Source organism: Anser cygnoides, chromosome 14 (genome assembly GCF_040182565.1).
Source record: "Anser cygnoides isolate HZ-2024a breed goose chromosome 14, Taihu_goose_T2T_genome, whole genome shotgun sequence".
In the NCBI taxonomy this organism is placed as follows: domain Eukaryota; kingdom Metazoa; phylum Chordata; class Aves; order Anseriformes; family Anatidae; genus Anser; species Anser cygnoides.
In genome coordinates, this window is record NC_089886.1 from 3,188,056 (window position 1) to 3,205,755 (window position 17,700).

Here is a 17,700-nt window from a genome sequence, read left to right on the forward strand (position 1 = left end):
TTCTGCCCCCTCCCAAAGCCCTGCCGTAACCGAGGAGCCCCGGTAGGAGTTGGTGGTGCGGCCCGGGCGAGGCCGAGATGAGAGGATGGAAACCCCGGGAGCAGAAGCAGCCGCACAGCTTCAGGGGACCTCCTTCGAGCCCTGCCTAAATGAACGCTGTTTCTTGTGTTTCTGTAGGTTAGAAATCTCTGTTACATGGTGACGAGACGGGAGAAAATGAAACACACCATTTGTAAACTCCAGGAGCAGATCTTCCATCTCCAGATGAAGCTTATTGAGAAAGATCTTTACCCAGGTCAGTACCGCTTGCAAGAGCTTGTTCTCACCGATGCTGTGAGAGCCCTCCTCCGACACCCAAACCTCAGTCCCCCACCCAAAGGAACCCAGAGCCGCCCCTGCCCTGCTGGGCTGCAGCAGCACGGTTCGTGTGTCAGCTCCTGAAACGTGGACAGTTCTGCTCAGAAGCACACAATAAAGCCGTGCCCTGGGTGAGCGGAGTGCCGGAGGTCCGTGCTTTCACGCACCCCTCCCGATCCCCCTCTCCGCGGGCAGCACTCGGAGGAATCGTGTGGCTAGGTGCTGATGCTGACACAGCAGCCCGGGGGATGTCGTGGGGGTGCTGCCGAGGAGAGCTTTGTTCTGCCTCCTCCTTTTTGAAGTTAAGCTGCTGACGGGATGGCTTTTACCTCCTTTAACCCTGGTGGCCTGTAGTTCTTTCTCCCTGCTCCACGCACTGGTCAGCGGGGTGCGTCACACAAACTTCATGCAGAGCCTCTGGCACCTTTTTTTAAGGAACTGAAATAAAGTTGCTTTCCTTCTGTCCCTTTTTTTTTTTTTTTTCGCTTTAACGAGCAGTGCCCAAGCCCACAGCTCCTCATCCCTCCTCCTTTTTTCAGTGGCAGCGCAGGACCCAAGCACCGTGGCTGCAGAACAGTTTTTCCAGAAGCAGCATCTGGCGCTTTGGCAGACTCTGCCGACGCTTGTTGTGTTTGTGGCTTTGGAGTTGCATTTGAAGCCATCACATGTTTGGGGTTTCTTCAGGAACTGTCTGGGCTGAGCTTTCCTTTACAAAAGTTTCCTTTGACTAAAGTCCTGGAGGCCGAGACGTGTGCGTGTTGAGACGTGTGGGGCTTGGATCCTGTGCAGATCCCTCTCCGTGGCCGGAGCTGGGCGGCATGGGGGCCTGAGGCACGCTGCGAGGAGCCAAAATCCCCCGGGGCCGCTGGGTCCCTGCACACCCACCAGCTCCCACACTGAATCTACATCACGGGCACGGCCTGGGAATAAGGAAAATTGCGTTCCTGGCTTTTGTCACTAACTGGAGACCCCGCATTGTGTGTCCTGAAAGCCTCTTCCACGGGTGGATTAAAGACAGCCACAAACTTAGATCCTGATGGCGGGTGCCATTTGCCCCTGCCACCAGGCCCTGTGGCTCTGGCTCAGCTTTCACCTAAAGGGCTGCTTTATTTATTTGGGGCTGCACCCCGGTTTGTGTTGGTGGCTCTCAGAAGGAGGCACCCGGTGGCTTTCCAGGAGGGCTCCTGGCAGGGTGGGGGCTCGCTGCCTGGCGAAGCTCTGGGATGCCGTGGGACCCAGCAGGTCCCCCCGGGCCGGAGCTGGGGGTGGCACCGGGGTGACGGCTGCTGGCAGCGCTGGGCATGAGCTGGGGGAAGGCAGGGCTCCTGCTAACGCGGAGTTTGTCCTGCCTGGAGGTGAGTTGTCAGAGGTAGAGCTGTGGTTCGTGCGGCAGGTTGGTGTGCAGGCTTTGTAATTGCGTTTCGATGCGAACGTTACTTTCTCGTAACCCCAAAAGGTTCGTGTTAGCCCATTAGCTTTACGCTCTGAACCGGCTGAGCTGAGCTGCCGGTCTGTCCCAGGACGGGCTTTTTGGTTAAGCCTGGGCCTCCAGGGCAGCCACTGAAGCATCCCTGGTGCGGGAAGTGCAGGAGCTTGGTCCCTTGGCCCCCGGGGGTTTGAGCACTGGGGCCCCAGGATGGCAGCAGACGCCAGGCAGCCGCACTCCTCTCTGCGTCGGTGCCTGGTGTCCCCAGTCCCCTTGCCTGGAGCTAGCACCAGGCCATTCATCGCAACCCCAGATGTGGGGAGGGAATGCTGGCCCTGCTAGCAGTGTTGTAGCTTTCAGGTGAGAGCACGGCACCAGTCCGTGCCTTCCCCTGCGCACGAGCCGAGCGCTTATCCCCCAGTGCTGCCCTAAGCCAGGAGCGAGCACGGGGCTGGCCTCCCCGTTGCTCTTCCCATGGATAAAAGAGCGTTTCAGTGATTATTTTCTCTTGGCCCTGCCAATCCCCGCTGTGGGGTGGCTCATCCCACCCCTCGGCCTGCGCCCTCCCTCCTGGGCTCCAGCAGACTCCTCCACAGGGCAGCGCGCAGCTGTGCAGACCCTCATCCCACAGGGCGCTCTCAGCATCCCCACGTTTCCTAAACCTTATCCCAGGGGGGGATACTCAGAGCTAAAGGTACTGAGCAGCCCGCAGGACCAAACCTCTGGATACCGCCCTGCCCTGCTCTGCATCGTCACGAAGCGCTCAGTGGTTTGAATTCAGTGGGGAATGGTCCCTGCAGCAATCTGTGCACTGCTCCTCACCGGCTTGCCATGCACACCTGTAATTTCTTGGAGAAAGGGGGAAGTCTGCGTTATTTTGCCTGGATGAGGCCAGTTTTCAGCTCCTGTTAGTGGTAGTGACTGACCAAAATCTGCTGGGGTTACTCTAGAGGTGGTTTTGGCACAGCTTTTTCTGGAACGGCTCCCACATAAAGCTCCAAACTTGAGGGGTTTATTTTTCCCCACTGATAAATGAGGATTTCAGCAGGAGATTTTTAATCAAATCAGTGAGAGCTGCTCATGTAAAATGAACCCACCTCCCTCTCCCGTGTTTTTCTTGCATGAAGTGGAAAGTAAACACTGGCTTTGAAACATGGCTGCTGTTTTGACAGGTTCCTCCTCAAAAAGTAATGGTCGTGCTTCTCTTTAGATCCGTTGTGCTGTCTAAACAAAGTTACATTTTTATTTTGCAAGCGAAGTGAAAAATTTGCCTGCGTTTCTCCTGTTACTTGGCAGGAAAGTAGCAAATACCAGTTTTGCTTTTGCTTTTCCTTCTGCTGGTGAGCCCTTTGCTCCTGCGGGGCTCCTGGGCTGCACATCTCCGAGCATCCAGCGCAGGCAGGTGCAGTGCAGGTGCCCTCCCCTGCTCGCCCCGCATGTTCTTTTTTCCATCAGGAACAGCATCAAATTCGTAAAGTCATTGCTCGGTAGTTGCACAGCTTGTGCAGGCTCAAGCTGTTGGCCGAGCTGTGAAAGCCTGCGTGTCTCAGCGCCAGTCCCACCAGCTGCCCAAATTCTGCTTTGAGGGCAACGTCCTTTCCTCTCCAGAAATTAATAGCTGGACTGGTGTGGGAGAATGGCCTAACAGAGTAAGTAAAAACCTTCGGAGTATTTCGCTTGGCAATACAGGTTGTACTTTTATAGGGTATGTATTTGTCCTGTTTACCCAGGAGGAATAAATCCGGTAGAAATTCAAAGCCATTTCGGAAATATTGATCTTCAGCTGAACGTCTGCATAGCTGGGAGTTACATTCCTGGCTTTCCGTGGGCAGCGGTGCTCATCTTTCCTACTCCGTTTAGTTATGTTCAATACACCGCTCAAATTTTATATCTTTGGTTATTGTATGGTACGAGTGTGAAAGGTAAAATCACAGCAAGGTCTGCTTTAAAATGCTGCCGGTGCCATTGCTGCCACCCAGCTCCTTGCGGCTCGATCCCTCCCGCAGCAGGCTGGAGCGCACACAGGTGCTCCCCGTGACACTCAGACAGGTTTGGAGGGCCCCTGGCCTCCTGGAGGATCTCTGAGCAGGGTTTGGGGTTATTCCTCGTCTCCTGGAAGGTTTCTGAGCAGGGTTTGGGGTTATTTGGTCCAGGAGGGAGTCTCGGTGCGTGTGTGGTTTCCAGCGAGTCCTCTGCCTCCAGTGGCCCTGCTCCCCTGGCCGTGCCAAGCGCACATCCACAGCCCAAGCCTCTTTTTTTTTTTTTTTTTAATAGGCTGCAGGATTCACATTTTCTTAACCTGTAAAGATTTTTACCCTGCATTTGGCCAAAACACAGCCCAGCCTTCATCCCTGCAGGGGTGTGCCGCGGGGAGCTTGCTCGCCGCAGGGTCCCTGGTGCCTCATCTCACACGGCGTTTTCCTTTTTTTCTAAAAAATGCCAGAACAAACTGGGAAGAAGACAAAGGGTAAGAAAAGTGACCCAAGAAGGAAAGGAAGAGATGGTAGAAAAAATAGTCCTGAGAAGAAAGAGAAAAGGAAATCAGTCAACGAAACTGTGTTGGGACAACTGGGTAAGTCTGATTTTATGGGCGCTGGGCTGCCCTTGAGCGGCGTTGAGGAGCGCGGCGCGCAGCAGCCCCTGCCCCTGCCCCGGCCTGCGGCAGGGCTGTAAGACACACCCGAAGGGGCAGGGGTGTAAAACAGCCTCGGGGGTGCACCCGGATTGGGAGAACGTGCAAGAAAGGCCGTGGTTGCGCTTGCTGGTGATAAAATCAGACTTACCCACTTCGGAGCAGGGCGAATCCCGCGCGTCTCGGTGCCGCCTTCCCAGCGCTGACGGTGAATCGGGCGCGGGGCCGTGCGTGATGCTTGTGTGCACCTCCAGCACGGTCAGTCCCGCTGGACGTGTCTGGGTCAGCCCAGAAGGTGGCTGCGTGGTGAGGAGTTCGTACGTTTCTTTGAGGGGTGAGGAGATGTGGCCTGGCCCTGCTGCCCTGCTCCGCTCCTGCGTGTTCCAGCGCGTGCTTCTGCTGCCTCCGGCTCTTCCCCTTCAGCTGCAACCTCACCAGCAGAGGAGGGGGGAAATTCTGGGGGACGAATTCTGTCAAATCACGGGGGCTCTGGGGTCTCTGAGAGGAACTGCCCTTCCATCAGCCTGTTAAACCAGGCAGTGGAGGAGAGGAGCGAGGTCTTGCAAGGCTCGCTGGGGTCTTGTCATGTCCCGGGTTTTACAAAGAGCTTGAAGCATCTCCTGGGGCTGCGCTGAAGGGGGAAGACGAGCTTGGGTTGCCCTTGCCAGTGCCCTGAGCTCATCCCTACTCCTGGGTGTCGCTGCCCTGCACTCAGGCTGGGCTTCCAGCAGCTTCACACAGGCGGTTAGCCCGCGGGGCTCGCTCACCCGTGCGGAGTGATGGCACCAGGCCGCGTACTGCATGGGTGCTGGAAGGGGAGGCGATGCAAAGCTGCCACCGAACGGCAAACGCCTGCCGTCGGTCACCGTGCTGCTGCTCGGTCCTGTGCTGCTGCTGGGCCGGTGCTCATCTTGCACCAAAATCCGGTCGCGTTCTTCCTCCCTCCTTAAAGCCAGCTCTCGTGCTGGGTCCCTGTCACGGGGACCAAACCGGTCGTGCTCACGCGGGTCCGTGCCTTTGGCACTGCTCCTCGGTCTGCTTATTTGGCACATTGCAGCCCACAATGCTCGTTGTTGCTCTCAGACAAAATGGCTAGGACGTTTTTCAGCTTTCTCCATGGCAGCCTGTCATCCTTGCTCCGCCTCTTCAGCTCTCACACCTTTCAGGTGTTTGGAGAGGGATCTCAGAGCTGCCTTCCCCCCGCACCGCCTTCGCACACAGCCTCAGCTGGTGCCCGGCTGCCGGACCTCCAGTCCCACCGTGCCAGGGGGCACCCGTGGTGCAGACAGCACTTTTTTGGGGCTGTTGGCGTGCCTCTGCTGGCCCTTGGCTCTTCCCTGAGTTATTTGGGACCCGCATCTAGGCACGAGCCTTGCTGGGCTAGGATGCACTGAACTCCTAGGAGCCCGTGGGAGAGCTGGGTTGGCGCAGTGCGCTGCAGGTGGTTGGGCAGCAGGATGGGTGTCTGATGGGACCTGTCCCTGTGCAGGACCCTCTGCTGGCTTCTCAGGAGGGGACACTGACTGGTGTCTGTCTGTCCTGCTGCTTCTGCACGTCAGCGTGCGGTCCCACCGCGCTGGGGTGCTCTGGGCAGGGGTTCTCTGCAGAAAGATTCTCTGCTCAGATCCGCGGAGCGCAGCAGCGAGCATCACAGGGTATGCGGTGTGACCCCAGGGTATGTGGTTGTGTGTGGTGTGACCCCAGTGAGTCTCAAATTCACCGTTAGTGCTGGAGCAACCCCCCTCCTGGTTCCCCACATGGCACTTCACGCTTGGCGTTTTGAGTTTCTCCAGTGCCAGGGAGTTTGGCTGAGGTCTGTACGTCTCCGGTTGCACGGTCCAAGGGAAGAGCGGCTCTTTGAGGTTTCTCAGCCAGTTCTCCACTTTTGTTTTCCCAGGCCTGTCAACTTCCTTCCCCATCGACGGGACCTTCTTCAACAGCTGGCTGGCGCAGTCGGTGCAGATCACTGCCGAGAACATGGCCATGAGCGAGTGGTCCCTGAACAACGCCCACCACGAGGACAGCACCCCCGGCCTCTCCGAGGAGCTCCTGCAGGACGAGGAGACCTTGCTCAGCTTCATGATGGACCACTCCCTGAGGTCCCCCTTCAAGCAGAGCGAGGCTGCAAAGAAGGTGAAAAGCAAAACGAGAACGAACACTAAGAAAAAGCTGCCCAAGAGCAGCCTGAATGCTGTCTTCAGGAGCCAGCAAGAGGGCTCGGAGAGGTGGACTAACCACGCCAGCGACCTGTCGGATGACGCCGCCAAGCCCTTCGCCCACGACTCGAGACCTGGCAAGTCAGAGAAAGGGGCGGCGAAGCTGCCCACGGACCGCAGAGGATCGGGCGAGACAAAAAAGGCGGCGAAGAAGGGGTCTGTCCCCAAAACGAATGACCCGCAGGTCCCGTCGGGCGCGAGAGGCTGCGTCAGCAAGGAGGAGGCGGCGGCGAATTGCGCTCAGCCCGAGCCCAGCCCCGCGGCTCAAGTGCCTGACCCCGTAGGTAGCCCGAAAACCGTCGTGCGGTTCAAATTACCAAAGGAGAGCCGAGGGACTCGGCGGTCGCAGCCCCCCAAGCCCGACGGTGCCGGCGGGCCCCCCCTGCGCCGTTTCGAGGCCGAGACGGACGGCTACTTCTCCGACGCCGAGATGAGCGACTCGGACGGGGAGCCGCGGGGCGGCAGGGCGCAGCGGGGCCAGCTGGAGGCGGGTGGCGAGGAGATCGTGCGGATGAGCATCCTGGCGTCCTAACGCCGCCCGGCCGCCCGGCTCGACCCAGTCACAACTGCCATGTCCGATTTCTGCCTGGTATCGCAGCGAAAGGGGGATTTTTAATATGTATATATAGTTGGAAATTCGGCACCGTTGTCTTTCTCTTCTCTTTATGCCTGAGATACAGCTTCAGCTTCACCAACGTAGATTGCCGTGACAGTAGTTGTCCCTTCCCGGCGCGCCCCGCTCCCGGGGGACGCCAGCGCGCGGGCAGGGGTCCGGCGGCACTGGGGGCTGCGGCGGCCCCGGTCTCTGCAGGGGTGAGCGCGCATCGGGCATTATTCCAGAGGGGCAGAGAGATCTCCCCTTGGGCCGGATCAGGGGGCGAGGGCAGGGTCCGAGAGCGGCCGCCTGCGCGCGCGGAGCTGAGCGGGGAAGGAAATACCCCTGCGCGCGCGCAACGACGAGGGAGTAAAGCAAGTGATGCTAAAATAAATAATGACAAAAGCACAAAAAGCTTGTTGGAGGAAAGCGCTCGGGGTGGGCGAGAGCGACGTTACGTTTCTGTTTTTAGAGAAACCTCGGTCATTGTTTTTTCCCCTCTGCTCTGAAGCCGTCCAGGGGGCCGCGGAGCAGGATTTGTCCCTGGAGGGGGCTGGCAGGAGGTGCCCGCCTCTCCCCAGCCCCGCGCCTCCGGCCCCTCGGGAGCAGCCGTAAATCCCGGGGCTTGCTCGGCCACGCTGAGGTCATTGGAAAAACTGAAGTGATTCACTCAGGTTAATTAATTGATTAGCGCTTAGCAAGCCGAAACGGAGGTGTGGGGAAGGACGGAGGAGAAAAAAATAATAATAAAATCCTTTAAAAATACCAGGGGGAGCTGGGAGTGCCGCAGCCCCGCGAGGTCGGGTGAAGTTTTTCTGCCGGCGCTGATCTCCGAGGGCTGACGTGGTCCCACCCTGCTGGGGCTGCACACCCGAGCCCCCCTGCGCACAGCAAAGCGTTCGGCCCCGAGGCTAAATGTACCATCAGCGAGAGGGAGCGAGAGTGTTTGCCTTGACCGTTTGGTTTTCCTACGAAACGCTACAATGGAAATGGTGAATTTATTCCTCCCCATCCCTTTTTTTTTTTTAAATTCCTTAAATCCTGGTTACAAGCTGTTGACTCCTTGTGGGAGGGTGATTCACAGAAGCTGACATTATAAATATTACAATAATTTAATGCATAAAAATGTCCCCAATAAGCCTTAAATGTTGTTTAAAAGCCCATGTTACCTATAAGTCAGGCGAATTTCCATGTTTGCACTTAATTGCACCATTACTTCGGTTTTGGCTTCAAAGGTCACAGTTAAGTCGTGCTACGTGTTTTATTGGAGTGACCCCAGTGTGAGCTCAGGGAACAAAAAAAAAGGAATTCACTGAAACTTTTGTTGTTGTTGTTTTTTAAAAATAAAAAATGTTTAAAAAAAATAAAAAAAAAAACAAACCACAAACCTGGGACACTTCTGCAACTGGTTAAACCCATCACTTTAAACAGGAAACCTTACAATTGTCAAACAGATCAGTCAAATAATTTTGTGGATGCCAAAGAATACTTTGACAGTCAAGCAGCACAGCCAGAAACCGGAAACTTGTCACTATGGAAAATTGGAAGTTATTTAGCAACAAAGGACTGAAGACACACTCATAACACACTGCTGCGGCATTAGGTTCCAAGCTTGCTCGAAGGGATGCTGCTGCTCCTGAGACCGCATCCTGCCGTTTTGATTTCCAGTGCTTTTTGCTCATTTCACTGTGAGCTTGCTTTTGAAACTCTGAGACTCCTCTAATCGACTGTCCTGGTGTTTTAGAGTAGATCATCTTTTATCAGCCTTCAAAAGTCCTTATTATCGGTAAAATTGCAGCAAAGTAAACCAAGTACAGCCTAGCTAATCCCGGGCGGGGGGACCGCAGCGGGTGCCGAGCGCCCGCACCCAGCCCTGGGTAACCCCAGCACTCGAGGAACTGAGACTGGACGTGCCTGGGAGAGCATCTTCCTCGTGGGAACAGCGTCACACGAGTTATTAGCAGGAAAAAAAATAAAAAATAATAAATCAGCGGAACAGGAACCACCTTTGTTATAAATTAGCGTAATCCATTGAGGTTGGAAGTGAAAATCTGCTCATTAATTACGGCTCAGTATGTTCAGATAATGTTAAATACAGTAAATAGGACTTAGTTTATCTTATCAGGCTTGCTAGCTTTAGCTACAGTATCCTAGTATAAGAGTCATAACAATAATCAATATGCTGCCTTTTAATGAATCTTGCTTCCGTGTGCTTCACTCAGTTATGGTTAAAAAAAAAAAAGCAATCCACAACTTTCACTGTACACAGCTTCACCCATCGGCTTCCGCACTACTTGTCTTCTCAGTACAGGAAAGCAAAAAGGGCGAGACCCTAAAGAACAACCAAGCTGGCACCGCCGGGGCTCCGCGCCCGCCCCAGTGCCCCAAAACAAAGCGGTTTGCGCGAAATGCTCCCAAAAGGGCAGGCGGCGTGGTCTGCCAGCGGGTCGGGGGGGAAAAGCTGAGCGGGGCGAGCTCGGCAGGAGAAACCCGGGGCAGGAGAGGGGCCGTGGTGAGGGGCTGGGGGACAGGGGGGTGGCCGCAGGGCTGGGCGTTCGGTGGAGACGATGCACAAGGATGATATTTTTGATGATACTGTAAATGTATTTTGAAATGAATAGAAAAAAATATAATGGTTTATTTTGTTAAGAGAAATGTTGTCTTTTAAGATGTATAAACTGCAGGAATCGACATTTGCACTGTAAGAGCACCCGTCCCCTTGGAGAGGCAGCTCCGAGGGCGATGCTAAAAGCATCGGCGCCACGTGCCCCACCGCAGAGAGTGTCACCGACCCGAACCCAGCGCCCCGGGGGCTGTGCCGAGGACGGTCCCCGTCTCGCGCACCGACTTTCCCCACGGCCCTTCGGTTTTTGCGCCTCTTCCACGGTTTTCGCCGCCTGCTGCCCCAGGGAGCGCCCCCAGCGCGGGCAGGCGAGCGTTGGTTGTTCCTTAGGGAGACGCCCGCGGTTTGCTCCATTCCACACAGACCAGACCCACTCCACATCAGTTACAGGAAACGATATGAATGTCGCAGGAGGAGAAACCCTTCTGTTTTCTTTGTTTCAAAGAACGTGATGTGCCATTTGTTAATATAAAAGAGAAATATTGAAAATATATTGAAAAGAGCAATTTTAAATTATTTTTGGCTTATGTTGCAATATTTATTTTCTTGTATTAGAAATTCCTTTGTAGAGAAAAAATGTATTTTTCATTAATGCAAAAACCTATTTCTCCTTTTTGTACATTTTCCATGTTAGTTAATCCTTAAAGCAATATAATGTTATCAAACTTGTTCTGTGTGAGACTGTATTATGCATGCTATTTGTGTTGCCTTGGACTAGCTCTGTCTGCCATTATTTTCATCCTGTTTAGATACAGTGTATGCTTTAATACACATTGGGACCATGGCCCATTGCTTATGAAAGAGAAAAAAAAAACACAAAACAAAACAAAAAAAGGACAAAAACAAAACAAAAAACCTTTGCATTCCTCAATGTGTTGGCAAATGCAGTCAATAAAGCAGTGTTTTATGTGTGCGTGCGTCTCGGCGTGGTCTGTAGCGGGCGCGACCAAGCGGGGCAAATCCAGCGGGGGCTGAGAGTGCTGGCTCCGTGCTGCCGCTGCTGTCCTGCCCGTTATTGTCCGTGAAACGGAGCACCCAGGCTGCTGAGGAAAAGGAGGCCAGCTTAACGGATGCCCTGTGGTCAGTTTATTGCCGAAACGGTTAATCGAAGCTATCACGGCGCGTGGGGAAGGTGCTGAAACGTTAAATCTACGGTGGGTCTTCTGGTGGGTGTGGGGAGGAGGAAAAGAAATCTGCCTTTCAACTACCAAGTCCTTGCGTTTCGCTCCTAAATGAAAAGGCGAGAGATGGGTTTATTGCGAAAGATCGCTTTATTGCAAAGGCAGGGTTTGATTGCTTTGCTCGCACTGCCCCAGGCTCCCAGTTACCAGCTCCAGCTGCCGGCCGGCCGCGGCGCCCGCGACGCACGCCCGAGGCACCAGCGTGAACCCTGCTCCCCGCTCCCATTCCGGATCCTTCTTCTTTAATAAGTTTTCTCCTACTCTGCACAAGGAGATATTAAAGAGCTCGATTTCATAAAGCGAGGCGAGGGCCAGCCCGCTGCTCGGCTGTGCGCAACGGCCCCGCTCTGAGAGCCGTCCGACGGTGCCGGCGGTGGCGCAGCATCCTCAGGGCCTCGGCACGGGTGCTGCAGGCGCTGAGTGGCGGATTGCTGGAACCGTATCGGGACAACTCAGCTCCGTTTCTCTCCCCGGGGACCAGTGTCCATGTCCCCTTCATCACCAGGAGGGTTTGGAGCTGGAGCGGTGGTGCTGGGGGATGCTGTGGACCTGCCAGATGCCAAGGGAGGTTGCCACCATGCCCTGGGTCCCCACCAAAACCCCCAGGCACATACGACGGAGCTTATGACTCCACAGTTTTCAATTTTATTTTTTTTTTCCATCAGATTCTCCTTCATGAATGCGACTCACGGAGCTTTAAGGGCCATAAAACCACGACAGGCGTTGGCCAGTCTCCCTCACCTGCATTCATTCATTCCCTCCTTCGCCTCCCTTGGACAAACCCCCAGCCCAAGGGCACCGCCACCACCACAGGCACCCGGCGGGGCAGGGGCTCCGTCCTTCCGCTGCCCAGCCTTAGCAGTGCTCCCCCCGGGATGTCGCCCCCAAGCCCTGCTTTCACCGTGAACACCCCCATGTGTGTGCCCCGCGGCACGGTGCCTTCCCCTGCTGCGTCCCAGCGCCGCTGCAGCTCCCTCACCCCAGCCAGGGCTGGGTGCTGCGACCAGCGGGGAGCAGGCCAAGAAACACCTCGGTTTAACCACAAAATAAATGTGAGGCCACCCCCCCCATACGTTTTGCCTAAAGATTGCCAGTGCCGCAATAAATACTAATGGGGCAAACATGCCCCGGTGTCAGTAAATCAGCGGCAATGGATGGGAAAGTGAATTAATTTCCCCTCGACTTATCCTGAAAGAATTGCAGCAGGATCTCTTTTTATTGTGTTTGATTAAGTGCTAGTGGCATAACATAATTTTCCCTAACCATTAAAACCGCTGGTGCTGTACTTCAGCATAAACGCCTCAAATGTGACAGGAGCGTATTTAATATTTACTCTTCCAAAGTTAATACATTTAGGGGAGGCATTTTGTGCTCTAAAAATAGTTTCTTGGTCTTGGATTTCCATGTAGGGCTGTGAAATTATGTGGCTGCTGTGATTGCAACAGATGAATAATAATAAAAAAAAAAAACCTAAAAAAATAAACAAACCTATGACTAACCCACAAAACAAGGGAAAAATCCCATCGCAGCCAAGGACGACCCTGGCTGAATTTGCTGTTTCAGAGGCGCTCCGCGCTGCTGCGGCAGCTCCCAGAGGTGGCTGACTTCTTGACCATCATGAGTTCTGCCCCCCAGACTTGTTCCCTGTTCCTGCAAGGCAAAAGCCCAAAATCTCCAGGATGGGGTCGGCTTAAGAACGGCTTCGCTGCGCCCGTCGCCCTGCGGGAGGGAGCAGGGGCTCCCAGGAGGGGCTGGTCCCGGACCTCAGCCACACGGGGTGCAAAGCGAATGGCAACCAAGGCGCGGGGGATTCAGAGGAAGCCAAAGGACCCCAGAACGGGGCTCAGGAGCTGTGGCTGCCCTCAGGATGTGTCCCAGGGGACAGCCAGTGCTGCCGTGCCCTGCGAGCGCCGGGACATCTGGCCCAGCACAGCGGCTCCGCTGAGCACCAGATGAGGTGGTCCTGTACAGGAGTCGCTGCTGTGTGTTCGGATGCAATAAAAGATCAGAATAATTGGCTGTGCGGGCTTATATTTCAAGTGGTACTTCATAATGCTGAGCCTGAGCTCCAGGAGACAACGCAGAGGTTAAAATATTGCCGGTGCAGCTCGGGCATCCGCAGCTCTGCAATGAGTTTGAAATCGTTTGGTCAATAAAGCGGAGTTTTTTCCTGGGAGGCAGGCAGGTCAAAAAGTGAAATCTGGAGCGGTAACCCCCGGGAACGTGATTCGCAGGGGGGTTGCTGTGCCTGCAGGGATGGCAGTGCCACCAGGGCAGGTCCCCGCAGACCTGGCCCCTCCGAGCATCCCCCGGCTGCAGGCAGGAGCAGCCCCGGGCCGCCCGCCAGCCGGGCAGAAAGCAAGGTGCCCGCAGCCCTTCCAGGAATGCTCTGCTAAAAATAGGTGTTTGTCGGAGGGGATACCACAAATAACACTCGTGCTGCGCCGAGGGACGAGCAGGCGGGGGATGAATTCCTGCCCTTAATAAGCGAGCAGGATCAATAAAGCACTTCTAAAAGAGGGACGTCAGCAAATTCTGCGGCTCCAGCTTCGAGATGACGGAGTTTGGGGGATAAAGCAGAGCAGGAAGGATGCTGGGCCATGTGCCAAACACTCCCAGAGACAGCTCAAGCCTGGTAGCAGCCCGGGGGGCCTGCTCCTCTCCGGCAGCAGCGGGTACCTGTCGCAGGCTGCGGGGACACGGAGGGACGTGGCTGGGTGCGAGGGGGACGAGTGCTGAGCCGGGAGGGCTTTGGTCACTTCTCCGACCCGAAGCTTGCAGGTGTCACCCCAGGGCCCTGCAGCTGTAAGGCTCGCTCGTATAAATCCACCAGCAGGAAGAAGCACTAAAAATAGGCAAGCTCTGGGAGCGGAGGGGGTGCCGCAAGTGGCCGTGCTTCCCCCAGACTGGCAGCAAACGCAGCACGGCATCCCACCAGCCGGCCTGTGCGTGTGATATTGCCCATCCCCAGCAGCAGAACATCAGAAATCATCCAGAGAGGACGAAGTGGACCCAGTGCGAGGGGAAGTGTCACTGCCTCCCCCAGCTCACTGCTGCTTTCTGAGTCTGGAAAGCAAGGTCTGGGCTCTGAGACCCAGTGAGCCTGCTGTGCTGCCCTGCCAGGATCTCCAGCTGGGATTCCCAGGTGGGAAATGCCCTGCTGGGGCCAAGAGTAAGAAGAAATTCCCTTCCCCAGCAGGCCTCGGAGCGTCAGCGCCCAGCTTGCTCCGGCATTTCCCGTGGGCTGCGTAATTCCAGGCTCCAAAAGGTACCTGGAGTCAGGCGAGGGCTTCTGCATCTCTTATCAGCCTGAAGCCTCAGCAGACCACCTCATCTCCTGTGTTCCACCTCCCGGCCACGTCTGCAGCCACAGGACTGCCTCCTCAGGAGCGGCCGGCCGCAAGCAGGCAGTAACGAGGTGCAATTAATTACCTGGGGCAGACATCCTCAGCTCGGGAAGGACAGAGCTGAAGGGCTGAAAGGGATTATCATCAGCATCGATGAGTGGGTTTGGCTAAACTGAAAGTCTCTTTGGAGCATTTGGTATTTGCCCAGGTTTGAACTCCGGAGGGACGATTTCCTCGCCCAGGCGGATCAGGCGGAGCTCCGCGTACTTTCCAAAACCCTGCCGTGAAGCTAGATCAGTTTGTCTGTCTCAGGCCCCTCAAAGTTTCTCAAATTGAGCAGGGATGCAAAATGCACAGACACTGTACACCGTATTGCTCCCCTGCCTGCAGATTTTGTCGTCTTTTACCTAATATTTAGATGTTGAGCGATTCCTTCTTTAAGCACACCGTCTCAGCTGGGTGATACAAATCTGCAGCTGTGACATTTCAGGGTTATTGCCTTTGCAGCATCTGTAATAACAGAAGGATGAAAAATGTCAACATGCGTACGGGATTCGCACCAGGCAAATATGCCCTGAGTGTTCGGGATTGTTTTACACGGGGAAAAAAAAGATAATGGGTCGTTTCCCATGTGATGAGTACAGCAGTCACAAGGAGGGAAGAAAAAAAAAAAGGTCGGCTCTGGGTGATTTTGATCCCAAACTCCCTCCAGGAGGGGACGGCTCATACTGCACGGAGTTATTTTGGGCCCTGCTACTTTTATGGGCTGTGTAAGAGCTGGCTTATTTCCTGAATGAAACCCAGACCTCAGCGTAACGCTCTGCTTCCCAACGGGGGCACGTCGGGTGTCCTTCAGTGGCCCTGGCCCAGGGGATGCTCCAGCGGGCACGGCCGGGCCCTTGGAGGAACGCAAACCCCTGCGCCCTGCCTGGAGCCTCACAAATCAGGTGTCGGCTGATTTCCAGAGCTGAAGCTGGGGTTTTCTGTCCGCTGGAGTACGGCACCATGGCACACCCGGGGCTGGCGGCAGTGAACTGATTCTGCGTTTGTGAATTCATTAAGCGTTTTCGGTTTGCGTGTGTATCGACGAAAGGGCCCCCTCGGATCTGAGAGAAGCGGTGCACGGGGAGGGAGGTTTGCCAGCTGGGTCCTGCGTGGATCTGAGGGGCCGTAAAGCTGGGATGAGCAGGCGAGGAATTCGCTGATCACTGAGCAGCCAGGAAGAGCCAGGAGAAGGCCTGCGGCTATGGGAACATCTCTGATCCAGGAGGATCCCGCTGGCGGCTCTGAGTGCCCATCCCTGAGGGTTTTCCACTCTCCAGACCCAGTGCAGGGCAGAGCAGGGATGTAAAAGCTGCCATCTGCCCTGGGGATGCTGGGTCCTCCCCAGACGTCCTCTGTCCTGATCCTCCTGGGACTGGCAGCTCAGGGAGCGCGGGTCTGGGCCCTCGCGAGGAGGTTTTGCAATGTGCCCAAGAGGATTCTTCTGAAATCTGCCCCAGAAGTGAGAGATGTGGGAAATATTTGCATGTCGTGCCCTTGCACCTTGTGCTCTCATTTCCTCATGAGCTGGAGCTCGCTCTGAACCGAAAGCCGCTGTCCTCGGAGGCCGAGGGTGGTTTTCTATGAGGCATCGTTACCGCAGCTCCGGCGTGACCACGCGTGGCATTCCCCGTGTCATCGGGCTCAGGACTCGGCCGATATAACCCAAACCTTGGCCTCCTGCCTGCTCCCACCGGGTTGTGGCAAAGCCTTCCCTCCGCTTCGTGCCCCCGTGCCACCCCCAGGGGACACGGGGAGCCAGGACGGGGGTCCCAGGGGGCACAGCACCAGCAGCAGGGCTGTCCCCCCGCTGCCCCCGGGCGCTCCCCTCCCGCCCGAGTGCCGCAGGCAGCGCCTTCGTCTTGGTTTCGCTCTGAGCTTTTGACTCATCCCGAGCTGACAGTCAGAGCGAAACTGGCGGGGGGGGGACCCGAAACCCCGCACCTGGGGCACCCGCGCTGGGGGCTGGCAATGCCCGGCTCCCCCCGAGCCTCCCGCGGGTTTGTGGCGGGTGCATTCGGTCCCTCTTGGGATCCTCTTGAACCCGACCTGAGCGATGGGCTTGCCAGGCTCGCCTCTTCCATGGGGGGGGATTTGATTTTCGTTCTGTGACGCCGTCAGATTTAAAGCTAGAGGAAAACCCCGGAGTGCAGCACCTCCGAGGCCAGCACCTAGGTGGCCTCGTGCCTGGCTCTGCTCCTGATGCCTGGCCCAAACTCCCCGCGGCAGCTCGGTGCGGCTCAGCCGCCCAGGGGCATGCCGTGCCCCAGCTCCAGCATGTGCATTTATGGCCCCAAATTATCAAGGCAGGAAACGTGGCCTCCCCTTCCTAACCGAGAGGAAGCCCCGTGCCTTTCTGCTCCCCCAGCTGCCATCTCCCCACTTTCAGCATCTTCCCCTGGGGGGGGGGGGGGGGCCGGGAGGGGCAGGCACTGCTCGGCGGCACCGAGAGCATCATCATCATCATCATCCTCCCCGCGCAACCGTGGCATCATCATCGTCGTCCCCGCGCAGCCGTGAGTCAGCTCCGCAGACGCAGCGTCCCCTCGCTCTGCCCACACGCTGCCGAGAGCCAGCCAAACCCTGCGCTCAGCTCCCCGCCAGCGCCCGGCCCCCTGCTTCCTTCCTCCCCCCGCCCGCTTTCGACAGCCACCGGCCCCGCTCGAGAGGATGCTGCTGTACGGAAGGCTGTTTTTTTTTTTTTTATATATTTTTTTTTTGCGGTCGATCTGGGCCAGCTGGCTTCGGAAGGAAAGCGGGGCTTATCTCCCCCCCGCCGCCACCCGAGCTACATGCAGCTCTCCAAGCGGCTTGTGTTGGGCCTGGTGCTGTGGAGAGGTGCTGTGCTCCCAGAGAGCTTCCCCGCGCTGCTGCGCAGACTTCGGGCTGGCAGCACGGCCCTGCTGAGCTCCTGCCTGTGTCCTGACAGTGGGAACGGGGACAGGGACAGGGACGGGGACAGGGATGGGGACAGGGATGGGACTGGGGCGAAGTCTCCCAGGGCACACCAGGCTGCTCAGCATCGCTGTGGGCTGAGGACCATCAGTTTCCCCCTTCTCTTCATGCTCAGTGCTCTTCAATTTAAAGATGAAAACCGCGTGAGGATGTTACTGAATTATTTTGTGACTTCCCAAGTCTAACTGGATGGCACGGTGGCAGCCCAGGCCCACAGGCGGGGCAGCTGAACGTCTGGGGAGCTGTCACATCCCCTGGGCGTTCGGTCAGAAAGCTGTGACTTGATGTCGCAGGGAGACCAACCCGTGCTCTCAGGGCTCAAAGCA

At 56.2% G+C, this 17,700-nt stretch overlaps 1 protein-coding gene across 3 annotated transcripts in view; it reads left to right on the forward strand.

Annotated features, from left to right (window-relative positions):
- The window catches only part of JADE2 (jade family PHD finger 2), a 68,458-nt gene extending 57,696 nt beyond the window's left edge, over positions 1–10,762 (forward strand). For 2 of the 3 annotated variants that reach the window (XM_067005584.1, XM_013175850.3), the window contains exons 10-12: positions 178–295; positions 4,227–4,355; positions 6,313–10,762. In XM_067005584.1, coding sequence (XP_066861685.1) covers positions 178–295; positions 4,227–4,355; positions 6,313–7,163 — 1,098 coding nt within the window. In that variant the 3' untranslated portion in view covers positions 7,164–10,762. The remainder of the gene's footprint in view (positions 1–177; positions 296–4,226; positions 4,356–6,312) is intronic. The other variant, XM_048057086.2, reaches the window with a different exon arrangement.
- Positions 10,763–17,700: the final 6,938 nt, after the last annotated feature.